Source organism: Mesoplodon mirus (assembly GCF_964341445.2).
Source record: "Mesoplodon mirus genome assembly, chromosome: 14".
In the NCBI taxonomy this organism is placed as follows: Eukaryota; Metazoa; Chordata; class Mammalia; order Artiodactyla; family Ziphiidae; genus Mesoplodon; species Mesoplodon mirus.
In genome coordinates, this window is record NC_138990.1 from 17,272,463 (window position 1) to 17,299,915 (window position 27,453).

General features: G+C 43.8%; 2 protein-coding genes and 1 long non-coding RNA gene across 3 annotated transcripts; 1 reads left to right on the forward strand and 2 right to left on the reverse strand.

Moving 5' to 3' along the window:
• Positions 1-27,453, forward strand: LOC309815271. Its single transcript, XR_014295832.1, has 3 exons — positions 1-1,965; positions 21,424-21,649; positions 26,886-27,453. It is a non-coding gene; the product is annotated as an uncharacterized lncRNA (long non-coding RNA).
• LYG2 (lysozyme g2) lies at positions 2,682-10,392 on the reverse strand (the record flags this gene model as incomplete). Its single annotated transcript, XM_082642984.1, is given in 7 exon segments — positions 2,682-2,800; positions 3,918-4,002; positions 4,004-4,051; positions 4,054-4,059; positions 4,944-5,140; positions 6,134-6,274; positions 10,383-10,392. Coding segments are annotated over 7 exon segments (606 nt in total).
• Positions 10,977-19,604, reverse strand: LYG1 (lysozyme g1; the record flags this gene model as incomplete). Its single annotated transcript, XM_082642985.1, is given in 9 exon segments — positions 10,977-11,114; positions 11,118-11,137; positions 11,324-11,446; positions 11,449-11,461; positions 12,958-13,023; positions 13,029-13,097; positions 13,101-13,147; positions 14,078-14,182; positions 19,562-19,604. Coding segments are annotated over 9 exon segments (624 nt in total).

Here is a 27,453-nt window from a genome sequence, read left to right on the forward strand (position 1 = left end):
ATGTCCACGTGGCATGATAATTCCTTTGAGACTTTAATTTGTGTTTTGTTTTTTGTGTTTTCTCTCCCTCATTGGCCAGGCCTTCCTTTGTGTTCCTTTGACTGAGGTCAGCCTCTGTTCCAGGTATTTGTTTTTAAAAGCGTGAAGTTATTAAGGGGTATTAAGCTAGAGGGAGGGAAGACAAGTGTTTTAAAGAGTGGAGAAAAGAGAGGCTCTGCACCGCACACCCAAGCAGGCGCCTTCCTACATCCCTAGACATTTCAGGATGCTCAGCTGATTTCCATCTGCCAGGATCTGCATCTCGGTGTCAACGGTCTCATTCCCTTGGAAGTTCAGAAAAGTGTGCCACCTATTTGCATGGCAGACCAAAGGAGCAAAGAATTAAGCTGCTCTCCTCCCAACAGGCAGATACCCCAGTTAATGGCTCTTAGAAGTTGATGTATAAATACCCCAGCTTCTTGGCCCTTGTGTATAATAATTCTGCAGTGTGTTTTGCACAATCCCTTAACGTTTGCTTGGAGGATTGAGCTCCAGTGCCCACTGTGGTAGCCGGCTTGATGACACACATTTTATTGGCTTTCTTCCCTTCCCTGTATCCCCCAGCCACTTCATATCAGCATTCCGTGAACCTCTCAAATGAACCACCTGCACCTGAACTTGTTTCAGGGTCTGCTTCTATGGGAACCAAACTAAACCACCTGCACCTGAACTTGTTTCAGGGTCTGCTTCTATGGGAACCAAACTAAGACACCTTAAATATTGACTCTCCTCTAGAACATCTGGTATCTCAGTCATAAAAAGAATACTGGGGGAATAGATTCAGAGTATGAGTCATCATACTGTTTCTTGTTTTTCAAATTATTTGGAAATTATCTCACCTGGGTGTACTTTTTTGCTTTAGTAGTGACATTGAAGGAGTTGGCAATTAGATGGAGTACATGCTGTGGTTTCTCCCACCAAAGATATCATTCTTGAGCGAAGTGAACATCTAAAGAATGTCCTGGATTGCCCACATGCAGAGATAATAATCAAAATATTTAACCGGTTCAGCATGGTCCTCAACCAATCATAAAAGATGCTGGTCTACATGCTGCAGGGCTGCCTCACCACCTGACCATAGGCTCTGCCCAGTGAAACACAGGGGTCCCAGTTCTGCCTGGGTCAAATCTGCAGGTAGGGTTGAGAGGTCACTGAGCAGAGAAGGGTTTACTTGGCTTTCTCCAAGGGGGCTCAGAGGTAGGTGGGTATGATTTTGATTCCTCCTCAGAAAAAGAAGTGACGTGTAGAAACATTTATTGAACATCTCTGAAGGGAGCTAAAGGCCCAGCAGGGGCCACATCGGCAGGGACTTTGAGAGCTTTACATTCCAACATATTATTTGTGTTTTCTTCTGAGTATGGAAGTAAAGCCACAAACTGCATCAGGTTTCCTTCTGGAAGAATGTCTCTTCTCCATTGTGGGTGGTCTGGGCAAGACCAAAAAGCAAAGCAGCCAGCCTGTAGGTGTGTATATGATCCAAGGTAAGTCCATCAGTCTCTCCTGGAACTATAAAAGTGAAGCAGAATGATGAAAGGATGGGAGAAAATGTCGTTGGTTTTCATTTACGCAGTGAGAGTGCTCATTCATTCATGCAGTAGGGATGCTATAAAGTATGGTCAACTGCTTCCTGCTACCCAGACCCCAGAGTTGCCTGGTTACTCTTCTTGTCCTTGACCCTCTCATTGGCTCTGTGAGCCTTTTGATAGCCTTTCGGTAATTTCCTTTTACTGCTTAAAATTTCCAGAGCTGGTTAATTTTACTTACACCTAAAGAACCATAACAAAATTGGCTCCTATATGCTTATCTTCAGCCATGTTTGGTGGAGAATGGACCTCTTGAAAGATTGTGTGGCAGCAACTACTGAAAAGGGAAGAAAAGAAGCCAGTCCCTGGATCTTCAGCAAACAAGAGGAAGAAGACACAAGAGGTAGGTGTGGGCCTGAGGGACACAGTGTACGTCCCTTGAGGAAGATCAGCTTCACCACAGTTGGCTCTCAGGTACCCAGGGAGCTAGAATTCCACCCTGGGTTCTCCATGGCCTCCCAGGTTGACTGGCTTGGGAGTCAGGCATTCCTCACAAGCAAAGCCCTAGTAGCTTGAGCAGATACTAGGAAAAGGACAAAGGCTCAGATCAGGCTCTCTTCTTGTTAGCAATTCTGGTAAGACAGGGAGTAGGTGGGCATTGAAATCATGGGCTAGGACTTCCCTGGAAGTCCAATGGTTAAGACTCCACGCTTCCACTGCACGGGAGTATGGGTTTGATCCCTGGTTGGGGAACTAAGATCCCACATGCCGTGTGGTATAACCAAGAAAAAAAAAAAGTAAAGAAATCATGGACTAAAATGAGTCCTTGCTGCAATATGTAGACTTACTCTTAAGAATATGCTAAGAATATGTCACTTACTATGATATTTACTGCACAATAATTATGCATATGTTTATGCATATTTCATGGGAACCGTAATGTAAACTGGGTGGATTTTCCTTTTTTATGCTTATTTGCATGAAGAAAAGTGAGAAATGAATTTTCTGTCATAAGTGCAACCATTCCTTTGCCAGTGTTGGGTACAACACAACCATATCAAACCCTCAAAGAAGGGCCATCTGAGCACCTGCCAACCTGGCCCACCCACAGAGCTTTGCCTAGAAGCCATGTCTCTTATAGAATTTAGCTCGAGCTATAATATCACTGATGAAGTCACTGTCTATGTCCACGGGGGTGGCAATGGCTTCAGTTCCTGACTTGAAGGCTGAGAGACCACCTGAAATGAAACCAGAGGTTCAGATTAAAAGATTAACTTTCAGCAGAAATAAGATATGAGCATTCCCGGGATGTCAGCCCTCCAGGGAAATCTTCCAAAGCAGACAGTCCCAGATCCTCTTTCCCCCTTTCCTCTCCTCCTACTATGGACCAGGATGTGTGCCACACTGAGTGCACGGTGCACAATGATGCTCAAGACATACTCATTCCTTTGTAGGTGTATGTGTGCAATATGCATGTTTGTTCATACGTGTATTATCCCCTAGAAGGTTAATCTTCAGTAGTTACTCATGTGTTTACCATAATTGTGCTCTGCTCGGATGTCTAGAGATAAAGACCCCTGGTCCTGATCCCTGCCTTCAAGGACTTTGAAATAGAAAATAGAAACTGTTTATTTGAAATTAAGGCCATAAAATGTAAAACTGTTTATTTGAAATTAAGGCCATAAAAGGAGAGAGGTATATACATACCATGGGCCTATAGGAGGCAGACTTAATAAGAATTGGTATGGCTGGATGTGAAGGGAGAAGGAACCAGAGAACCTAAGAAAAAAATGTTTTTTCTGGCTGGGATGACTGGGTATATTATAGTTCCTTTCGCAGAGATAGAAAATACAGAAGAAAAAGCAAATTTATAGTGGGAGGCTAGTGAGTTAGTTCAGTCTGGGAGATGCTGAACCTGAGGGGGTCTGTGATCAGCCGAGTAGGGATTTCCACCTGGACACATCATGGTACCTAAAACCCTGGTGTCACTGAGGATGCTCAGAGAGTGAAAACTTGTTCAAAAAATTCAGAAAGTGGGTAACAGCTTCTTGCACCAGGGGAAAAAAACCCATCAGAGGAAGGCAAACATATTCTTTTAAACAATCGCACTAACTCTCAAGGTATCACTCAATGGCTCAATAACAAATGAGATGTAATAAGAACCCCCAACGTCTGGCAGAAGGGGAATGGAAATTGGGAATGAAGAACACTCTAAGGAACTCAGTGCTTCAGAGAACACTAGGGGTCCTCCCAGGCCCACTGCTGACCCTATGGACACAGGCCCAGGGAGGCCCAAGGTACACCCGGCCTTCTGGGCTCTCACTCACTGCTCTTCTAAACAAAGCACTGGTCTACCTTTGAGGTATTGAGCCACACTCCACGTGGGGAATTTTTTCTGGATTGCCTTAATTCTGTCTGTGAGAATCCTAACAGCCTGCAAAAAGGTGTTCTTTGCTGTCCCAGGTACCAACAGGTTGATGGATTTTTTTTTATCAAGCTAGAAAATTCAGATAAGAATGTCAACATCTGGATGGAGCAACACATTTTTCTGCTGTCCTGATTTCTCCTCTTTATGTTCAAGGTCATAGACACTGGCCTTATCCCTTTTCTTTATTCCCACAGAATCAATTCTAAAAGTCCTTTCACAGAAAAGAGAATCAGAGAAACACAGTAGGATTTGGGAGAAGTGGATGTGGCATAGTTTTAGTTAAGCACTCAAATATAAAAAAAAAAAAGAAAAAGTTGTTTCAAAACAAATAATGAGCACCCAAAGTCTAGATATTTGCAGTCAAAAATAACTGGAAGGCTAGAAGTCTGGGTTTCTCAGACAATTTAAAATAAAGCCTGGGGGAGTTCCCTGGCAGTCCAGTGGTTGGGACTCAGTGCTTTCACTGCCGGAGCCTGGGTTCAATCCCTAGTGGGGGAACTAAGATCCCTCAAGCCGTGTGGCATGGAACAGAATAGAATAGGGGAAAACCTGGAAGCAAATATCCTGATAATTTGGGTCCCCTTCCTCCAATTTGCCTAAAGGACAAGTTGGTTCAAGTAGGGTTTCATTATAATGTTTTGATCTACATGGATAAAATTTACTATTTCATGAACCTCAAAGGGATACCTGTAATAGTACCCTTTATAAGATTTTCTCAATTTAAGTACATTGCATAATATTAATTACAAATTATAATTACAAAACTCATAAGATACTTAAAAAAAAAGATATCCAATAACTGGTATATCTTGACACGTTACAGAAATCCCAGTGGCAATTATGCAAATACCAGTGTTTTGAAGCCTAGGATAAATGCAGATAGATTGCCAGTTTGGGTTAGCTTCTGTGAGGAAGCATGAAGTGGGGCTGATTGAAAGTTTCTAGCTGAGTACCTGCATCAAGCCAAATTTAAGTCCTTTGTGGTCCCAGGCGTCTTGCCAGACGGTTCCGCCATGGCTTTCTCTGGAACTGATGGCTGCAATGAGAGTAGGGTCCATGCAGTGCCTCAGCCCGACTTCTTTGATTAGAATTTGGTAAGACGTGAAGACCTTTAAATCCATCTCAGCAAACATTTCAGAACCACGGATGCCTACACCAATAGAAAATAAACTGTTTCCTCTACTCCAGAAGAGACCCCTTTTTCAAAGTTTAATAAGTTAGCCACAGGTCCTGACTGTGGCCCACAGGCTTGGGACAACCATTTTAGGACATTTTTTGATCTCTGATTGCATAAACCCGGAGAGGTCCTCCGCCCCAGATGGATACCACTTCTGCTTTCTTTCTTGCTCTCTCTTCTGCCATATCTGGTGCATTGGGAAAAGTCTTGGACTAGAAAGCAGCCAACCTATGTTTGAGTTTGGTTCTGACACTACCTAGCCCTGGGCCCTTGGGAAGTCTCTCCTCCTTGCTGAGCCTCGGTTGTCTGATCTGTCAATTGGGAAGGTAGGATTAGATTGACCTTGTAGTTGCTTCTAGCTCTGACATGCTAATACTGAGACAACATGAAGAAAACTTCGGAACAGAATTACACAAGAGAGGACATACAGAGAGTGTTGCTTAAAATGTTCATGCTGTAACCTGAAGTAGACACAACAACAAATGAGAAAACAAAGCCAGAATTTGATACTTTATTTAAGCAATCATTTCAATATGTAGAAATAAACACATCTCTACCAGGTTTGGAAAGGATGAAGGGAAAATGAAAAGAAGCAGCTTGATAGGGGAGTCAGGGTTCTGTTTTTCTCTCTCTCTTTTTTTTTTTTTTGCGATATGCGGGCCTCTCACTGTTGTGGCCTCTCCCGCCGTGGAGCACAGGCTCCGGACACGCAGGCCCAGCAGCCATGGCTCACGGGCCCAGCCACTCCGCGGCATGCGGGATGCTCCTGGACCGGGGCACGACCCATGTCCCCTGCATCGGCAGGCGGACTCTCAACCACTGTGCCACCAGGAAAGCCCTCTCTCATTTTTAATTTTGATATTACTGCTATAATAATGAACTTCTCAAAATTAGGCTACTTCCTAAGAAAGAATCTGAAAATGATGAAAGGGGGCTAGCCAAAGGCTTGCCTGGCTTTACACTCACTGCAGGCAATCAACCTGGTGATATCACAGGTAGCACCAGAGGTCTCCATGGTCATGATGTCACTGTAGCAACCATGGTACAGGCGGGAATGTAGGCGAGGGTTCATTGAATGGGTGAAGGAGCGTGAGCCCCTGGAAGTGCCTGTGGGGCACAATGATCATTCACATGAAGCCTGCGAGAAAATACTGCTCGGAGTTGCTCTCATGAACATCGCTCAACCAACAGCAAAGCCATAGGCTTAATCCTCCCCAAGCCCCTCCCCAAGCCCCTCCCCCAAGACCCCCAGAATGGCTCACCAGACAAAACAGAAGATTTCCCCTTCCCACTCCAACCTTAAAAAGTTTAATACAGCACTTAATTCTAAATGTTGTGTAAAGTATTATGACAGTCAGTTCTTATAGGTCTCAAAAACATTTGCTGCAATCTTGATCAGGGTGAAAATTGCCAGTAGAGCTTTTGTTTCTTGTTTTTTTTTTTTTTTTTTTTGCGGTACGCGGGCCTCTCACTGCTGTGGCCTCTCCCGTTGCGGAGCACAGGCTCTGACGCGCAGGCTCAGCGGCCATGGCTCACGGGCCTAGCCGCTCCGCGGCATGTGGGATCTTCCCGGACCGGGGCACGAGCCCGTGTCCCCTGCATCGGCAGGTGGACTCTCAACCACTGCGCCACCAGGGAAGCCCTGGGTTTTTTAATAATTGTATACCCACACATACATACATATACATGAAATATTTTTATTGTTGTTAGCTTTACAAAAACAGGGTCATATTATTTACACTTTCCATTTTTTTAATTTAATTTTATTTATTTTTTTATACAGCAAGTTCTTATTAGTCATCCATTTTATACACATCAGTGTATACATGTCAATCCCAATCGCCCAGTTCATCCCACCCCCACCCCCACCTCCTGCTGCTTTCCTGCCTTGGTGTCCATACGTTTGTTCCCTACATCTGTGTCTCAATTTCTGCCCTGCAAGCCGGTTCATCTGTACCATTTTTCTAGGTTCACATATATGCATTAATATACAATATTTGTTTTTCTCTTTCTGACTTACTTCACTCTGTATGACAGTCTCTAGATTCATCCATGTCTCTACAAATGACCCAATTTCATTCCTTTTTATGGCTGAGTAATATTCCATTGTATATATGTACCACATCTTCTTTATCCATTCATCTGTCGATGGGCATTTAGGTTGCTTCCATGACCTGGCTCTTGTAAATAGTGCAGCAGTGAACATTCGGGTGCATGTGTCTTTTTGAATTATGGTTTCCTCTGGGTATATGCCCAGTAGTGGGATTGCTGGGTCATATGATAATTCTATTTGTAGTTTTTTAAGGAACCTCCATACTGTTCTCCATAGTGGCTGTATCAATTTACATCCCACCAACAGTGAAAGAGGGTTCCCTTTTCTCCACACCCTCTCCAGCATTTGTTGTTTGTAGATTTTCTGATGATGCCCATTCTAACTGGTGTGAGGTGATACCTCATTGTAGTTTTTTTTTTGACATCTTTATTGGAGTATAATTGCTTTACAATGGTGTGTTAGTTTCTGCTTTATAACAAAGTGAATCAGTTATACATGCACATATGTTCCCATATCTCTTCCCTCTTGCATCTCCCTCCCTCCCACTCTCCCTATCCCACCCCTCTAGGTGGACACAAAGCACCGAGCTGATCTCCCTGTGCTATGCGGCTGCTTCCCACTAGCTATCTACCTTACGTTTGGTAGTGTATATATGTCCATGCCTCTCTCTCGCTTTGTCACAGCTTACCCTTCCCCCTCCCCATATCCTCAAGTCCATTCTCTAGTAGGTCTGTGTCTTTATTCCTGTCTTACCCCTAGGTTCTTCATGGCATTTTTTTTCTTAAATTCCATATATATGTGTTAATGTACGGTATTTGTCTTTCTCTTTCTGACTTACTTCACTCTGTATGACAGACTCTAGGTCTATCCACCTCATTACAAATAGCTCAATTTCATTTCTTTTTATGGCTGAGTAATATTCCATTGTATATATATGCCACATCTTCTTTATCCATTCATCCGATGACAGACACTTAGGTTGTTTCCATCTCTGGGCTATTGTAAATAGAGCTGCAATGAACATTTTGGTGCATGACTCTTTTTGAATTATGGTTTTCTCAGGGTATATGCCCAGTAGTGGGATTGCTGGGTCATATGGTAGTTCTATTTGTAGTTTTTTAAGGAACCTCCATACTGTTCTCCATAGTGGCTGTACCAATTCACATTCCCACCAGCAGTGCAAGAATGTTCCCTTTTCTCCACACCCTCTCCAGCATTTATTGTTTCTAGATTTTTTGTTGATGGCCATTCTGACCGGTGTGAGATGATATCTCATTGTAGTTTTGGTTTGCATTTCTCTAATGATTAATGATGTTGAGCATTCTTTCATGTGTTTGTTGGCAGTCTGTATATCTTCTTTGGAGAAATGTCTATTTAAGTCTTCTGCCCATTTTTGGATTGGGTTGTTTGTTTTTTTTTGTTATTGAGCTGCATGAGCTGCTTATAAATTTTGGGGATTAATCCTTTGTCAGTTGCTTCATTTGCAAATATTTTCTCCCATTCTGAGAGTTGTCTTTTGGTCTTGTTTATGGTTTCCTTTGCTGTGCAAAAGCTTTTAAGTTTCATTAGTTCCCATTTGTTTATTTTTGTTTTTATTTCCATTTCTCTAGGAGGTGGGTCAAAAAGGATCTTGCTGTGATTTATGTCCTAGAGTGTTCTGCCTATGTTTTCCTCTAAGAGTTTGATAGTTTCTGGCCTTACATTTAGGTCTTTAATCCATTTTGAGCTTATTTTTGTGTATGGTGTTAGGGAGTGACCTAATCTCATACTTTTACATGTACCTGTCCAGTTTTCCCAGCACCACTTATTGAAGAGGCTGTCTTTTCTCCACTGTACATTCCTGCCTCCTTTATCAAAGATAAGGTGACCATGTGTGCGTGGGCTCACCTCTGGGTTTTCTATCCTGTTCCATTGATCTATCTTTCTGTTTTTGTGCCAGTACCATACTGTCTTGATTACTGTAGCTTTGTAGTATAGTCTGAAGTCAAGGAGCCTGATTCCTCCAGCTCCATTTTTCGTTCTCAAGATTGTTGTGGCTATCTGGGGTCTTTTGTGTTTCCATACAAATTGTGAAATTTTTTGTTCTAGTTCTGTGAAAAATGCCAGGGATTGCATTGAATCTGTAGATTGCTTTGGGTAGTAGAGTCATTTTCACAATGTTGATTCTTCCAATCCAAGAACATGGTATATCTCTCCATCTATTTGTATCATCTTTAATTTCTTTCATCAGTGTCTTATAATTTTCGGCATACAGGTCTTTTGTCTCCTTAGGTAGGTTTATTCCTAGATATTTTATTCTTTTTGTTGCAATGGTAAATGGGAGTGTTTTCTTGATTTCACTTTCAGATTTTTCATCATTAATGTATAGGAATGCCAGAGATTTCTGTGCATTAATTTTGTATCCTGCAACCTTATCAAATTCATTGATTAGTTCTAGTAGTTTTCTGGTGGCATCTTTAGGGTTTTCTGTGTATAGTATCATGTCATCTGCAAACAGTGACAGTTTTATTTTTTCTTTTCCAATTTGTATTCCTTTTATTTCTTTTTCTTCTCTGATTGCTGTCTAGGATTTCCAAAACTATGTTGAATAAGAGTGGTGAGAGTGGACATCCTTGTCTTGTTCCTGATCTTAGTGGAAATGCTTTCAGTTGTTCACCATCCCACTGTCTTTTAGAGATCACACACCTGGTCTCAGGACTTAATGAAGCTCAGGTTCTTTATGTCTCATCGCAGAAAGAATTCAGTGAGAGGCAAAGTGATAGGTTATAATTAGATTTATTTAGAGAGGTACACATTCCATAGACAGAACGTGGCCCATCTCAAAAGGTGAGAATGGCCACAGGGCATGGGGTCATCTCAGAAAGTGAGAGCAGCCCTGGGAGAAACACACTCCATGGAGTGTGGGCCATCTCAGAAGATGAGAGGCCCCAAAATATGGGGTGGTTAATTTTTATGGGCTGGGTAATTTCATAGGCTAATGAGTGAGAAGATTATTCCAATTATTTTGGAGAAAAGGCAGAGATTTCCAGGAATTGGGCCACTGCCCACTTTTTGGCCTTTTATGGTTGGCCTTAGAACAGTCATGGCACCCCTGGGTATGTCATTTAGCTAATGTATTACAATGAACATATAATGAGGCTCAAAGTCTGCTGGAAGTCGAACCTTCTGCCATCTTGGACCTCGTTGGTTCTAACCAGTTTTTGTCGTGTCCTCAGTGGCTATGTCATTTTTATAAAGGTTGTGCCCTTCCCTCTTTTTGCAAAACTATTCCCCCCAGCAGATGGGACTGGCTACCCTCTTACCCTTTTTCTCATCAAAAGTTTTCAATTAAAATTTGAAACTATGATTTTTATCAAAGAAATCAGTGATAGAGTTGCCACATAAAATAACCATATGCCCAGTTATATTTGAATTTCAAATAGACAACGCATAATATTTTAGTATAAATGTCTTCTAAATATTGCATGGGACTTACACTAAAAAAAATTATTTTTTATCTGGAATTCAAATTTAACTGGGATTCTGATATTTTTATTTGCTAAGTCTGACAATGCAAGCCAGTGAGACACAGGATTCATTTCACAGAAGTCCACATTACAGCTCACATCCGTGGAAATACCTTTAAAGAGACACAGCCTTTTATTTGCACACACCAGACCACAAAATGCAGATAATAATTCTTTAATGTGATTCATGTTATTTTGATGACATTTGGGTCAAACTCAGATTCAGAATTACTGGCCTCATTGGCTAATTTTATCTGTGTAACAGCTGAAGCTGCCTGCATGATAATGAGCTTGGGTCTGAGCTGAAGCGTTGGAAGCCCTGTCTTTTGAAGTATTTGGCTTGTGCAAGGACATCATTGCAGAAGCCACAGCTCAGGTCCTGACTGCTTCAGGTGTAGTCACAGAGTCCACCTGGAATTTGTGAGATGGGTTAATGCCAAGCCCACAGCCCCTCACTGTGGCAGGGTGCTCAGCAGTTAACTCAGATTCTCTTTCCTAGTTGCTTTTTAGGAGGCAACTCAGGTTTGGGAGAATCTGGTGCAATGAATTATGTTTGTACCTATTAACTCCATGCTGGGAAACCAACCCATGGGTTACACAAAGCTCTCAGGTGCTGGTCAGGGGTCCAGGTTGGAAACCTCCTCTGGATTTCTTTGATTCTAACAGTCAGGACCTCAGTCATCTGGGAAACCTGGGCCTTGCTGATCCAGGAGGTGGGGCATGAAGGCCAGGGTCCTGTGAGGAGAGAGGCAGAGGGTAATGCAGCTTTCTGGGATCAGGGCTACTTTTTCATTTCCCTTTTTCTCTCCTCCCCTTTGGCAGAACCATTGCCACCTTCAATCTCCCTGAGGATAAATAGTAAAGCTACAAGTTTAGGCAAAGGGAGGGATGAGCAGACATTTCACAGCTGTTTTCAGGGTAATGGTGAGAGGCAGAGTTGGAAACCAGAGGTGACAGATGTAGCGTAGGGACCAGTCTGATGCCCTCTTTCAGTGCTGTAAGCATAAACCTTCTAAACAGGTCAGAAAGGGGATTTTCTATCTGGACTTGTAACTCTCCTTTCAGATAATCTGAATGTCTAAAGGTAACTTTTCTACACTTTCTTGTACACCATGTGGGTTTCACCATATGTAGGAGAAATGTCTGACTCTGGGGAGTTCTTTCTTCATCATCAAAGGAGATGGACTCATCCTTTACAAAGGAAGCAGAACAGGACAGGAGAAATGATGCCTGCCCTGACATCACCAATGATGTCCTCGGTCCCAGTACTGCATTTTCCAGCTGCAGGGTGACTTTGCGGCAATGACTTTTTCCTCGCAAATCCACTTCCTCGCTTGTAAAGGGCAGATGACTTGCCTCCCCCACCGACTTCATCTCATCAGTTTATTGGATGGGTCCCCACATCAAAATAAGGTAAAGTATTTGAAAGTACTTTTAAATTGTCAAGCGTCATGTACTTTGAGAAGCCAATTTAAAGATCATTGAGGAATACGTTTTCCTAAAACCTTAAAGTATGAGTGCAATACTTATAGGTTTCTCCACAGCGACAACAGTGTGAAATTCATAGGAAAAAACATGTCCTCATTACGTCCCTTGCATCACCAATTCAGCCAGCAGAGAGTTAATTCGGCAGTGGGGTTAATGAACGACCCGTTCCCTGGAAGTTTCTATCAGGCAGAAAGTGATACCAGGCAGAATTAGTGCAAAACTGAAATTGATCCTCATAACTAAGAATTGTGCAGAAATAAGACAAGAGAAAGGGAATTCACTATTTGTTGAGAATCTACCAGATACCAAGTGCTTCTTCACATTATTTCATTGAATCTTCATAACAATTCTCTGAGATGGCATTTTATAGATGAGGAAACTGAGACCTAGGGAGAGTAAATGATTTATCCAAGGTCACATGGTTACAAAATAACAGAGCAAGGATTCAATCTGTGATCTCTCTCTTGCACCATCGCCTTACTGGAAATCCAGAATAGGCTTTGGTTGCTGACAGCCTGGAAACACAGCATAATTTACTTTGAAAAGAAATTGTGGCTCTAAACGAAGCAGAAATGTTGCTGATCACATCTCCCAGGTGGAGCTGTGGTTCTCACAACTCCAGGGAGCATCTTTTACTCCGTATTCTATGGAGTGGTGCTCCAGGGGTGCCATCAGCAATAACGAATGTGAAGGAGTCCCTTGGGGTTGTGACAAGCCACACGTCATGATTGGTGGCAGGTTACCTGCACCACCCTGGCTCCATCGCCCATACTGTCCACATTGACCAGGACGTTGCCACCATGAGACTCCTGGACAAGACACCAGCGATCACGGCAGGGTCCATGCAGTACTTTAGGCCAACTGTACACATGATGGGTTGATATCACAGGAGGTATGGCATGTCTATTTCAGCCGGCCTTTCAGAAGCACGAACTCTTAAAGCAAACACAGAAGGAAGGAGGCAGCTTGGTGTGACTTGTGCTGAGACAGGAGTTCAAGAAGAGAGAGAAAATACACTCCAGGGACCTGGTCAGTGGTCTAGGACTGAGAAGCCCAAGTTTTGGTCTGAAATCCCTTGTGGCCATTGCTAGACCTGAGATTATGATTCTCCTCCTTTGAGCTTGCGTCCACATCCCCTGAGGAGTGTCCTTTGTGCTCCTCAGCCGGGCTCTCAGGGGCTGCTCTGGCCCACCCTGGAAAACTCCATGGGCACAGACACCATCAGCTCCATCCTAAGCATCCCAGAGTGACCCAATAAAATGTACCTGTCCATCAGCTACCATGTGACAGAATATGAGAGAAAAGTTCTCCCAACTCTTCAAGGAGTCCTTGGAGAGTTTCCCTGACAGGTTTCCTCATGCCTGCCCACCTTTCTGCCCTAAAGTGACACCCAGAATCATGTGAGCTTAAACTTTTATGAAATAACGAGAAATGGCAAAATGAAGACCAGTACTAATTTACCTGGCTAGCCCACTTTCCTGGTTTCACAAGCACTCTCATCCACCTTACATCAAAGAAAGCTGTCAACACTGTAAAGTAAGTGCTATTCTCACCCTTCCAGTGGATGCTCAGGAGACCTGAGTGACTCGTTGAAGCCCCAGAGCTAACACTCAGACAAGCTCTGTGGACCCCACATCCAGTGCTCTCGCCATCACTCCGCTGCGTGGGGCTGTGGGAAGTAGTGGGAACCTAAAGGATATGCTGAGAGGATCAAAACTGTGGGGAAGGACAGGGAGGCTTGGGGTGGCATCTCAAGGGAAGGGACAAAATCCTGTGGAAGCCACGCTTGCCAAAAGGAGTCACCTTCTGAGAGAAAGAGGAAGAAGAGGAGGAGGGCAAGGTGGACAGTGAGATGATCAATACCACAGTATTTCAGGCCTCGACATCTTCCAATCCCGCAAGAAGCCCCAGGGGTATAGAGGGTCTGGAGGTCTCCATAGCGTCCCCAACTGCTGCTTTCAGATGAGCCTACAAATGGAGAAAATGTCAGCCTAAGACATTGAACTAGTAGTTCTGATCCTGCTTCTATCCCTCATGAAGTGATGTTAATAAAAATAACTGGGGCTTCCCTGGTAGCGCAGTTGTTGAGAGTCTGCCTGCCGATGCAGGTGATACGGGTTCGGCCCCGGGAAGATCCCACATGCCGAGGAGCGGCTGGGCCCGTGAGCCATGGCCACTGAGCCTGCGCGTCCGGACCCTGTGCTCCACAACAGGAGAGGCCACAACAGTGAGAGGCCCACGTACCGCAAAAAAAATATAATAATGATAATAACTATACTAAAATCAGTGACAAGAGGAACTCAATTTGCCATGGAAACACTTTTGAAATTTACACTATGGCAACTAAGTGATCACAGATACTAACTTCTTACCTCCTCTTCCATGGACTCAAGAACAGTTGGAGCAGTTATACTACTTGCAAAGCTCTGGGGCTGAAGAGTGCTTTTGGGTGGGTGTCTTAGAATCAAAGCAGAGATTCTGTGTTCCCTGTAAACTAGTCCTCATCTTGTGTCTTAGGTGAGCTCGGCACTTCTCCCTCAAATACTCCTAACTCATTGGTCTGGTGAGATACTTGTGTTTGCTCTGGAGAGACATGTAGTATGAAGCCTGGTCCTCCCTGGGATCTCAACCCAGACCCAAAGTAAAGGCACAGCTGGTAAACCGGGACTTGGAGTTGACTTCCCCTGCTCTTGTGTGCACTTCTAAGTGGGAGCCTAAGACAACAAAGGGGGGAGGATACGTTGTGAGGTCCAGGACCAGGTCTCTATGCCGGGGCTCCCTCTTTCCCCTTCTTCCCTTTCTCTCTTTGCCCTTCCATCTCTCTCCCTAACTTTCACTGTCATTCTAGTCACTGAAGGGGAGAGCATTGTCTAGAATTTATAATTCACACCACAAGGAGGGCACATGAGCCAGCAACAAGTTACCTACAGGGGGCAGGAAGCTGCCCCTTGACAGAATCATCTCACTATTATCAGCCTGTAAGGACTTCTCATTAGATTACTCTTTTTGATTAATTTAATCTTTGACTAAATTAGATTATATCCTCAAATCTTAATGATATGCAGATCTTTGTAAATATACCTGTTGCACATCATCATCTATGTACTGTAGGTTTATGTAAATGCATTTTAAAGTTCTGTTTTCTTACTAAGAGCTTCATGGGATTGACATCTGAAAATACTGGTATTTTGGAGTAAATACTTCTATTTTAAAATCTTGTGATGAGTAATCTAAGAGAAATGAGGAAATGAAATGACTTGGTCTTTTATGAGTGTACTAAAAATTAAATGAGCCAACGGTTCCTTGTTTATTTATTTATTTATTTATTTATTTATTTATTTATTTATTTTTTGCGGGCCTCTCACTGTTGTGGCCTCTCCCGTTACGGAGCACAGGCTCCGGACGCACAGGCTCAGCGGCCATGGCTCACGGGCCCAGCTGCTCCGCAGCATGTGAGATCTCTCCGGACCAGGGCACGAACCCATGTCCCCTGCATCCGCAGGCGGACTCTCAACCACTGCGCCACCAGGGAAGCCCCCTTGTTTATTTTTTAATCAGTGCACTTTTTATCTTTATAATTGGTGACAAATACCCTTAATAGTAGTTGGTTGTGTCACTCATTACTCCTTGCCCTGTAGTCTCTCCCTAATCACATTATATGCTCCCCAAAGTTTCTTTTTCTTTTCTCTTGTAACAGTCTTTATTTTAAAGTCCATTTTGTCTGATATGAGTATTGCTACTCCAGATTTCTTTTGATTTCTATTTGCATGGAATACCTTTTTCCATCCCCTCACTTTCAGTCTGTATGTGTCCCTAGATCTGAAGTGGGTCTCTTGTAGATAGCAAATATATGGGTCTTGTTTTTATATCCATTCACCCAATCTATGTCTTTTGGTTGGAGCATTTAATCCATTTATGTTTAAGGTAATTATTGATAATGTATGTTCTTATTGCCATTTTGTTAATTGTTTTGGATTTGTTTTTGTAAGTCCTTTTTCTTCCTTTCCTCTTTTGTTCTCTTGTGACTGTTGACTAACTTTAGTGTTGTGTTTGGATTCCTTTTTCTTTTTTTGTGTGTATCTATTATAGATTTTCGGTTTGCAGTTACCATGAGGATTTGATATAGCAGTCTGTATATAAGCAAGATTGTGTTAAGTTGCTGGTCTTTTAATTTCAGATGCATTTCCAATATCCTGCATTTGTGCTGTCCTCACAATTGCTGATTTTTTTTTTTTTTTTTTTTGGTATGCAGGCCTCTCACTGTTGCGGCCTCTCCCGTTGCGGAGCACAGGCTCCGGACGCACAGGCTCAGCGGCCATGGCTCACGGGCCTAGCCGCTCTGTGGCATGTGGGCTCTTCCTGGACCAGGGCATGAACCCATGTCCCCTGCATCGGCAGGCGGACTCTCAACCACTGCGCCGCCAGAGAAGCCCAACAATTGCTGATTTTTTTTTTTTTTTTTTTTTTTTTTTTTTTGCTGTACGCGGGCCTCTCACTGTTGTGGCCTCTCCCGCTGCGGAGCACAGGCTCCGGACGCACAGGCCCAGCGGCCATGGCTCACGGGCCCAGCCGCTCCGCGGCATATGGGATCCTCCCAGACCGGGGCACGAACCCGTATCCCCTGCATCGGCAGGCGGACTCTCAACCACTGCGCCACCAGGGAGGCCCCAATTGCTGATTTTGATATCAAATTTGTGTGCAGATGATTTCCTACCTTTACTGTATGTTTACCTTTACCGGTGAGCTTTTCCATTTGTAATTTTTGGTTTCTAGTTGTGGCCTTTTATTTTCCACCTAGAGAAGTTCCTTCAGCCTTTGTTGCAAAGCTGGTCTGGTGGTGCTGAATTCTGTTAGCTTCTGCTTGTCTGTAAAGCTTTTGATTTCTCTGTTGAATCTAAATGAGAGCCTTGCTGGGTAGAGTATTCTTGGTTGTAGGTTCTTCCCTTTGATCACTTGAAATATATCGTGTCACTCCCTTCTGGCCTGCAGAGGTTCTGCTGAGAAATCAGCTGAAAACCTTATGGGAGTTCCCTTGTACGTTATTTGTTGCTTTTCCTTTGTTGCTTTTAATATTTTTTCTTTGTCTTTAATTTTTGTCAGTTTGATTACTATGTGTCTTGGCATGTTCCTCCTTGGGCTTATCTTGCCTGGGACTCTCTGCGCTTCCTGGACTTGGGTGACTATTTCCTTTTCCATGTTAGGAAGTTTTCAGCTATTATCTCTTCGAATATTTTCTCAGGTCCTTTCCCTCTCCTCCTTCTGGGACCCCTATAATGTGAATGTTGGTGCACTAGATGTTGTCCCAGAGATCTCTCAGACTGTCCTCATTTATTTTCATTCTTTTTTCTTTATTCTATTCCACCACAGTGATTTCCACCATTCTGTCTTCCAGCTCACTTATCTGTTCTTCTGCCTCAGTTATTCTGCTACTGATTCCTTCTAGTGTATTTTTCATTTCAGTTATTGTATTGTTCATCTGTTGCTTGTTCTTTAGTTCTTCTAGGTCTTTGTTAAACATTTCTTGTATCTTCTTGATCTGTGCCTCCATTCTTTTTCCAAGATTGTGGGTCATCTTTATTACCACTACTGTGAATTCTTTTTCAGGTAGATTGGCTATCTCCACTTCCCTTAGTCATTCTTCTGGAGTTTTATCTTGTTCCTTCATCTGGAACATATTCCTCTACCATCTCATTTTGTCTAACTTTCTGTGATTGCAGTTTCCTCCACAGGCTGCAGGGTTGCAGCTTTTCTTGCTTCTGCTGTCTGCCCCCTGGTAATAAGGCTGTCTAAGAGGCTTGTGCAGGCTTCCTGGTGGGAGAGACTGGTACTTGCCCACTGGTGGGTGGAGCTTGGTCTTGTCCCTCTGCCGGGCAGGGATGTGTCAGGGGGTGTGGTTTATTGGACAGCTGTGTGTTCAGGAAGACCTTAAGCAGCCTGTCTGCTGTTGGGTGGGCCTGTGTTCCCACCCTGTTGGTTGTTTGGCCTGAAGCATCCCAGCACTGGAGCCTACAGGCTGTAGAGTGGAGCCAGGTGTTGGTGAGAAAATGGTGGCCTCCAAGAGGGCTCACACCAATGAGTACTCCCCAGAACTGCTACTGCCAGTGTCCTTGTCCCTGCAGTGAGCCAGAGCTGCCCCCCACACTTCCACAGGACACCCTCCGATACTAGTAAGTAAGTCTGGTCCAGTCTCTTATGAGGTCACTGCTTTTTATCCTGGGTCCTGGTGTGCACAAGACCATGTGTGCACCCTCCAAGAGTGGAGTTTCCCAGTCTTGTGGAATTCCTGTGATCAAACCCTGTTGGCCTTCAAAGCCAGATTCACTGGGGGCTCCTCCTCCCATTACCAGACCCCAAGCTGGAGAGCCTCATGTGGGGCTCAGAACTTTCACTCCTGTGGGAGAACTTCTATGGTATAATTATTTTCCAGTTTGTGGGTCGCCCACCTGGAGTGTATGGGACTTGATTTTATCATGATTGAACCCCTCCTACTGTCTCATTGTGGCTTCTTCTTTGTCTTTGGATGTAGGGTATCTTTAGCACTTTTTTGTTGATGGTTGTTCAGCAGTTAGTTGTGATTTTGGTGTCTCCATAAGATGAGGTGAGCTCATGTCTTTCTACTCTGCCATCTTGTCTCCTTCACCCAAAGTTCCTTATAGTCCCAAAATTCCTTGTAAAAATTTAAAAAATATTTGTTGAATGGATGGTTCAAGAAAGAAAGGAATGAATGTAAGGCTGGCCCTATCTGAGAAGTTTTTAAAATTCAGAGCCAGGAAAAAATTTGCTTCTCTTGAGGAAATATGCTTCCTACTTTTCTTTGTCCAAAAAAAAAAAAAATTACCTTTTCCTCTTTGCCCCAGTTGCAACAAACCTTAGGACCAAATCTGAAATTCAAGCATGGCAACGATGTCAGCCTCAGTGGTTAGCTGAGTCCCATCTCCTTGATCCCAGTGTTGCTAGTTTTTTATTGAATTACATTAGTTTTACAATGGTAAATCACATCAATGCTTCTGTAGAATTATATGGTCTATTAATAAATTCAATAAATACTTCTGGTGAAAGAATTTTTATAGAGAAACAGTGAGCATTTTTCAATGATATGGATTTAAAGTCTGGCCCAAGCAATGCTGCTGTAAGTCCACCCCACATTCTGGAGAACCTCCTCCTTTTGTGAGGCACCTGGCAAGAGGCTGCTTGTCAGTGGCTGTTAGCAACTCCAGGATTTGTTGAACAGCTTGGTGGGAAAAAGAACATTTTCCACTGCAGTTTTAAGTATCAGAAGTACCACTATGTTCCCATGCTTATCTTTCCCATCTCCAAGGTCATTTGGGAAAAATACAACACACTCACCAGTAAAGGCAAGAAGGCCCAGAAGTAGCCACAGCACAGACATATTGAAGACTTGGCACTATGGATCCTAAAATGATTTTAAAATAGAAATTAGCTCAAAGATATGAAGATATCAATTGTTGTCATAACATTATGTAGTGTTTCTATGGAAAGATGTGAAAAGAATGAATGTGTGTCCCCCTGTCTGAACTAAGAAAATTAATTATTTGAATCATAATGAAATAAGCCAGAGTGGGACATGTACTCCATCCATCCTTTTAATTAGCTTAAAAATGATGAGACTCCTGCTCAGCCCACAGGGACTCAACATACTGTCGAGTTACCAAATACAGGTTCTTTTAAGAAACCAAGATACTTTGCTTCTCAACGCTGAGAAATATGGTGATCTGACTGCAGATCTTGAAAAGCCAATTTCTGATGCATGTACCTTATCCCAATAGCCTCTTCATTATCAAAAGATAGTACCAAAAGTAGAATTTCTTATCAGTGCTTCTCTTACTTTGGGTTCTTTTTCCTTCAGTTAAGAGGAAAGGTTACACTTTCCTTGGTGCCTTGCCATAGTCTTTGCTTTGGTTAGAAGGAGTTGGAAGACATTCCCCACTGCTCTAAGCCCCCAGCCTGGGAATCTCAGACCCCTTTTGTCACCTTGAGCCATGTTTCCCGTTCTCCCTCTGTAGGACTCCTAGGCAGGAACAAACCTGGGCCAGAGCCTGGGGAGACCAATAAACAGGCTATTTCCACCAGCAAAGTCAAATCCTCATGAAGTCAGGTCATGATAGGGGTCCAGGATTGAACTCATATGGGGGTCAGCAGACAAGAGATCGGACAACTGGTCACCATCAAGCGCTTGCTCTCAAATACTTTCTCATCCCAGCCATTCCTCTAATCACCTTCCTCCCTCTAATCACCTTCCTCGTGTACAAAGAGCCCTGGTTCCCCCACTAGCTACCAAATGAATATACAAATGCCACCCAGAATAGCTTGCCGCTGACCCCAGGGGATGCCTGAGGAGCCAGCCACCTGCCCCCAAAGCCTCCACCTTCCATGAGCCCCTTCTACTGCTGGCTGCTCCCATCATCTCCCTTGGTCAGCTGAGCTTGGCTACGATCCTTTTGAGTTATTACTATCATTACAAGTGGGGTGTGTATATTGGCACTTTCATAATGCTTTTCTCATCTGTTTTGTTTGAAGGTTAGTATTATGGGTGGTTCCTTCCAAACACCCAGGAAGAGAATATGTCAAGATGAAGAAGAGGTATTAAGGAAGTCATTTGAATTAACAAAAAGCCATGCTTTTTGTTTTTCTTCCCTACAACATTGAGATGGTCTATCTGATTTCCCTTAGTTGAGTAGAAAATGTCGTGCCCAGTCCAGAACACCAGAAAGATACAGGAACTTTGAATTTTAGCTGTGTTTACAGGAACTCTCAGATTCAGTCACCTAACAGGAATCACCCACTGAGCCCCCAGCACTGAATGAGAGAGGACACTCCATCCCAGGAAAAAGAGCAGAGAAAGAGCCATGTAGGTACAGGAAAAGCTCATAGTTTCATCAAAGTGTATATTTACAGAGGCTTCTCACTGGCTTTATGGAAAGGACCCATCAGAAAAAAGGACTGCTTGCATCCAGATGCAAAACCCGGAGCATTTTACTCTTTATACTGCTTTTCCAGGGAAAAAAATACTTCTTGGAGACACAAGTGGAAAAACTTAGCTTTTATTGCAACATGAAAGCTCGTTTCATTTTCCAAGCATGGAGCTAAATGTCTGTGTTGCATAAGCACTTGAATGAAAAGAGTCTGTGTAAATACATGTGCCAATGACTTAGGAACACAGAGTTACTTTGGTTTTTTCTTTTTTACAGTTACATCAGGAAAGAGCAAGAAGTGACAATAAGACATCAATATAGCATATTGAAGGAACCCAAACTCTGTGACCCAACTTTCCAGGTGCCAAAAAGGAGTCTATGTTCAGAAGGGAATGTTGAGGCGTCACTGGAGTGTGTGTGGGGAGAGTCCATTGGTCACCCAGGACTGATCCGGTCAAACCCCTGTGGCTCCAGACACTTGGAACCATTATCAAAACGTCAGGTCAGTCCAGCACTGTGTTCATGATGCCAAGCACAGCATCCACTGCAGCATCCCTCTTCTCCCTTTCTGGAGAGCAAAACTGTGACAGACAGCGTGGGGGTGTCAAGGTGTAGGGCTCGTTGGAAACTGACAATCTGAATACCATTTGGGGCCAGTTCAGGTTCCTGGTGGCCTCCACTCACCCTTCCTCCACTGAGCACTTTTAATTCTCAAAGCAGTGTTTAGATTTGTAAGGTGTCATGGACCATTTCCTCGTCAGTTAAATAATGTTTCTGGAAAGATGGAAATAAAGGTCTTTGGTCTTTGTGGTTCTCTCACAAGACAACCCCCGTTCCTTTTCCATGAATGTTCTCCCAGATTTTCCCCACAAACCTTGAACCATAGGCATCCCAGGTCCTTAGGGTCCTCCAACCAACCTGGAAAAGGTGCCGTGTTAACAGCCTACGGTGCCGGGAGAGGGAGGTGGCCCTGCCCCATCGTGCCCCACCCCACGTGGTCCTGGAAGGACTGAGAACTGCTCTCGACACACACACCAGGCCGGTCTCCTCTGCTTCACGTTGTACTGTCACCCTGACCCCGGTTTTATTGCTAACTCAGCTTTCTTGCTTGCTGCCTATGGGCTGAAAGGCCTTTCCAGTAGCATCACATCTTAGCCATATTCCCTCTTGCTCTCCCTCCTCACACACACCCTAGCATTGCCCCGCAGACTGCTGTGCACCAACAGGCCTTAAATGAAAATAACAGCAATGACAGTCACATACATAAAATGTTTCTGCCACTAGGACCACATTTTCTTGAGAAAAATCTAACTTTCTAGAGTCAGATATAAGGCTCCTTTTAAACTCACTTTTTGCAGAGTTGCATTTTCACAGGGTCCATGAAAATATATATTTACTGAATTTGGATTGTGAGCAAGGATCGCCAGCCTGGAAGGTTCGATCACTTCTCTTCACTCTCTGCAGGCAAATCCTTTCTTGGTTGAGAGAAACCTGGGAAGGAGTTCCTTCTCTCCCTTCGGCCTCTGTGCCTGCTTTCCTCACTTTGCCCATCTGGGATTCCCAGAGTTGGGAACTCCAGGAAGGCTCCTCCCCCAGTGCGAAGGACTATCCCAGGAATATCCCGTTCTGAACAAAGACCAAATCTAAGAGACCATGGTCTCTCTTCCATCCAAGACTCCTGAAGCCTGTCTAGCCTTTGACTCTGCCAAGTTTAAGCTGTTAGACTTGTTGGCCCTAGATCTTTCACAGCCTCCAGAGAAGATAGGAGTTTGTTATCAAAGCGTCACTTAAGGTGGGTGGGGTTAATGAAATAGGAGGGAGCCTGAGGGTGGGGGAGAGGTTACATCTGGAAAAACACAAACACCTCTGTCCTTTGGCTTTGAATTCACAAAAAACACATCTCATATGGCCTATAACAGTTCCCACTAAATGCACACATGTTTCTGTTCTCCCATTCTTTCTTTCGCCCGTGCTCACAAATCCAAAAGTAACTATATACTTAAATTAAAAGAAATCTAAACATGTATAAGTATTGTAAAAAAAAATCATTCTATCATCTACATAATCTTTTATAAATTGCGTTTTCCTTGCAAGGTTCTTGAGTTTTCTCTGACTCCAACTTTTCTTATTTACTTAGCAACAGAGACACAGTCATTATCAGTTGATCACCATACCCTGGATTTTTCATGCTAAATAGACCTGAGCAGAGTTCCACCGCTCACCTGTTTTCAGTGAGCTCTTGTCCTTAGGGACCATCAGCCCATCACCCCTTATATAGAGCCCCTGGCCTGCCGCCTCTTTCAAAAAGGGTTGACTTCACCCTCTTCCTAAGAGATTTATGGCTAGTCTTACAAATTATAGTAATCATCAAATAATTATAAAGACCTTGAACTTATATAGGGCCTTTTATTCAAGAACGTCCTGACATTTTGCAAACCTTAAGCAATATTATTTCCTGCCACACCTCAGAGGGCAGATCCTAGTTATATTCATTTTGACATTTCTGGCCCTACACTTGTTTTTATTTGCACCAGTTTCTGGGAATGGGGCCAGGTAGGAAGGAAGGAAGGGAGGAAGGGAGGGAGGGCGGAAGGAACTGAATCTGGAGTGTTAGAAACTCTTATTCTTGGTGTGTATTTCAGGCAAGCAGAGCCACACCTTAGGCTGAATGATGCTCTTTACACACGTCTAATACCTACAGTTTGTTCCTAAATGTCTACCCCAATAGATATTTCAAGAGGGTTTATATGAAATTTCCAGGAAGGACTCCTTGCCCCAGATTGCCCAAGGGATGAGTTCCATAACTAAAAGGAGCCTCCTCCACCACCACGCCCTATGCCGCAGCTCTATTGAATGGCTTGATCTCCCCCAAGCAGCCCCATTGTTTGCTCTCTGCCTATGAACAGCCTCCTCCCTCTGGCAGAAATGCCCTCGGGGACAGGACTGTGTGTCATTTGTCTTTACAACCCTCGCACCTAACACCCTGCCCAACACATATGAGATACTCAATAAAACCCATGGAATAAATGGGTTGCGCATTGGCTGACTTGTTGCTAATCTGTCTCCTCTGCATCCCCTGCCTTCTCCTGGGTCCCCTGCCCTGCCACACCTGGAATGTATGAGATCAGTGAATTTGGCGGCTTCATTCATGACTGAGTCCTCAGAGACCAGATCAGAGTCTAGCACGTTGTGTGTGTTCGGTAAATATTTGTTGAATCAGTCTATGCATGAAGAATCTTCAATCTCACCCAGCAAGGTTCAGATCGGGCCTCCAACCCCGCATCCCAGGTTGGTTTCCATGCTGCCTGGTAGGTATTTCAGCCTGAAAACAACTTGAGAGCAAGGACTGGGTCTTTTTTCCTGTATCCCCTAAATGGCACATAAGAGGTATTCGGTAGATGTTGATAGAATGAATAAATGAACCAAAGGATATTTATGACTTGGGGAAGTCACTGACTCCGTATTTGCAGCTCAGACTTTGGGGACTGGGATTTCCTAGTTCACTCCCCATGGCGGAGATGGTGAGGCTACGAGAATACAGGGCACTCTGAGCAAGGATCCAGACCCAGAGACCAGGAGTTCCTGAACTTTACATTTGGGGCGAGGGTGTGAGAATGCTGGTCTCCTCTCTGTTGTTGGCAGAGTTGGGATAAAAAGCCGATAAATAATGTACCCCACTAGAAGCCATATCCCTACCAAACAATGGAATCCTTTCTCTTTATTTTGTCTACCAAGGTCTAGCACACACCAATGACAACTCAAATTTATTAGAGTGTGTGAAAATTTGGGAAGGCCCTGGCCCCATCTGCAAAAACACCACGTCACCAGGGCCAATCAAACCCAGTGCCGAGGATGCACATCAGCATCCTGGAAGTTTCTCCTCTGGTTGGCAGCCAGCATGTTGCCTGGCAACAGCTCCACGGAAATGATGCACACCAATGCCCTCAGGCTCATTCAGTCCTCAGCTACTCTGTATGGACAACCTCCCTTTCAAAGACCTGGCGGACACTCAGTGGGGAAGCTGGGGCGGAGTGGGGGTGAGGACAGGTATTGAAAAGAAAGCTTGTTGCGCCTGTTTTTAAGTGAGACTAAATATTAGAAACAGCTGAAGATATTCCCTGCCATGCCCCATACAATTCTGACACCAATTCTGAGGTGTGTGTTTTTTTCCATCCCAAGCAGTTCTGTGACACCAGTTGAGTCCTATAATTTAACTCAATTCTGACACTATCTACCTGGAAATCGTATCAGATCCCAAACATTAAGGTCTCAGTCCTATAAGACTGCCCTCCACCCCCATCTCCAACTTCAGAAGCCAATTGTAAGTCCAGGTTGCACCTGGTCTTCTGACCTACCGGCTGTAGATCAGAAGTTCCAACGACCTCTCCTTCGGTTCCATTAATTTGCTAGAATGGGTCACAGAACTCAAGAGAACCTTATACTTACTAGATTACCTATTTATTTCAAAGGCTATAACTCAGGAACAGCCAGATGGAAGAGAGGCTGTAGGGCAAGGGATGGGGAAGGGGTACAGAGCTCCCATGACCTCTCTGGGACCACTCTCCCCACATCCCCACATGTTCACCAACTCAGAAGCTCTCTGAACCCTCTCCTTTTGGGTTTTATGGAGGCTTCATTGCAGAGGCAGGATTGATTAAATCATTGGTTATTGGTGACTGAACTCAAGCTTCAGCCCCTCTCCCCTCCCAAGTAGAGGGGTGGGATTGAAAGTTCCAACCCTAAAATCACCAGATTGGCTCCACTGGCAACCAGCCCCCATCCTTAGGGGCTTTCATTAAAATAGCAAAAGACAACTTTATGGTTCTCATCACTTAGGAAATTCTGAGGGTTTTAGAAGCTCCATGCCAGGAAGGGGACAAATGGAGGGACCAAGCTAGGAACCCAGGCTTAGGCTAAGAGCCAAACATGTTTCCCCCTAGATGCGGCTCCAGGTGGCATTTGGTCCTGAAGTTATGGACAGTCTCTTTTAGGCAGGGGCTTCCTGGACTCTTCTATTCAGTCGCTGCCCTACTCAGTGTTTGACCTTTCCACCACTGTCAGTCCTGAGTGGAGCTCCCGTCTTTGGTTGCTATTCATGTCTCTGGGAAATGGCTTCTCACGGACCCTGCTGATTCTTCGATGACTTCTAATTCCTCCCACCCTAAGAATCCTCGTGACCTAAGAGGGCATTTTCCAAAAAGCCTCCAGGACACTGCAGAAAAAAATGACAGATATATACTATTGTACACGTCAGAGTCCAGGAATGCTCCTTGTGGCATTTTATAAGAGGTGGCTGGCTGGATAGGGCAGATGCTGTGTTGTGCTCTGCTAATATTTCCTGGGGGAAAACTTGGCAGCTCTTCTTGCCCTCCCCTGAGGAAGGACACACAGGCTGGTCCCAGACACAGGCTTGAGGTGCAGTCTAACAGAAAGTACCCCATAGATACCGGGTGTGGCCTACACTCACTTGGTGGGCAAGCTGAAGAGGGCTTTCCTGTTTCCACATCCTGGAAAGCTCTTGTTAGTGTTTTTCTAAGAACAAAGGAAGGAATTGATCTGATCTGATGTGTACCTATAGAACCTTTATACTCATTTCAAGAGACCCTACAGTCATACAAGCCTTATCGCTGCTCTTTATCATAGATTATTCAAAACACCAGGAGCAATAAAATCTATGTGATTTTTTTCATACATTGAACACAGAATTTGTGGATGATTTTTTCTATTTCTTTTCACAGTCTATGATGCCATCCTCAGAAACAGAAGTCTACATGTAGTCAAGCATTCTCATTGCAAAAGACCATATCTTCTAGTTTTCATTAAGGTCAATGTGACAGTGGAAAGATACGATTGAATTTTCAGCATGGTAAAAGTTTGACTACGTAAAACTATCAGATGGAAAAAGGTGCCATGTCTAAATATACTGCTGGTTGCTGAAAGGAAAGCTCAAAGCCTTGCTGCTTTTCTTGTCAGTGATCGCCAGAAGAAGAGGAGTATTTTGATCAATCTTGCTCACAAGACGCCTCCTGCAAGCTCTGGGGTTCAGAAAGAATTGACTTATTCTTAATAGTCAAACCCCAGTTCATTGAAAGGTTCTACCATGTTTGCTTTTTTGGGGCGGGAAAATCTTCTATTTTGCATTCCTCCTTTTTAATCTTTGGCTTGGCACATCCCTAAGTTGTGAAATCTCCTTGTGTGTTAAGAGCAGTGTTTTAATACCAATTTATAAACATGCAAGTACTTATATAAATTTAGACATGTAAATGCATGTTTTTTACTGGTTTTCCTCTTACACCTAATAAAATC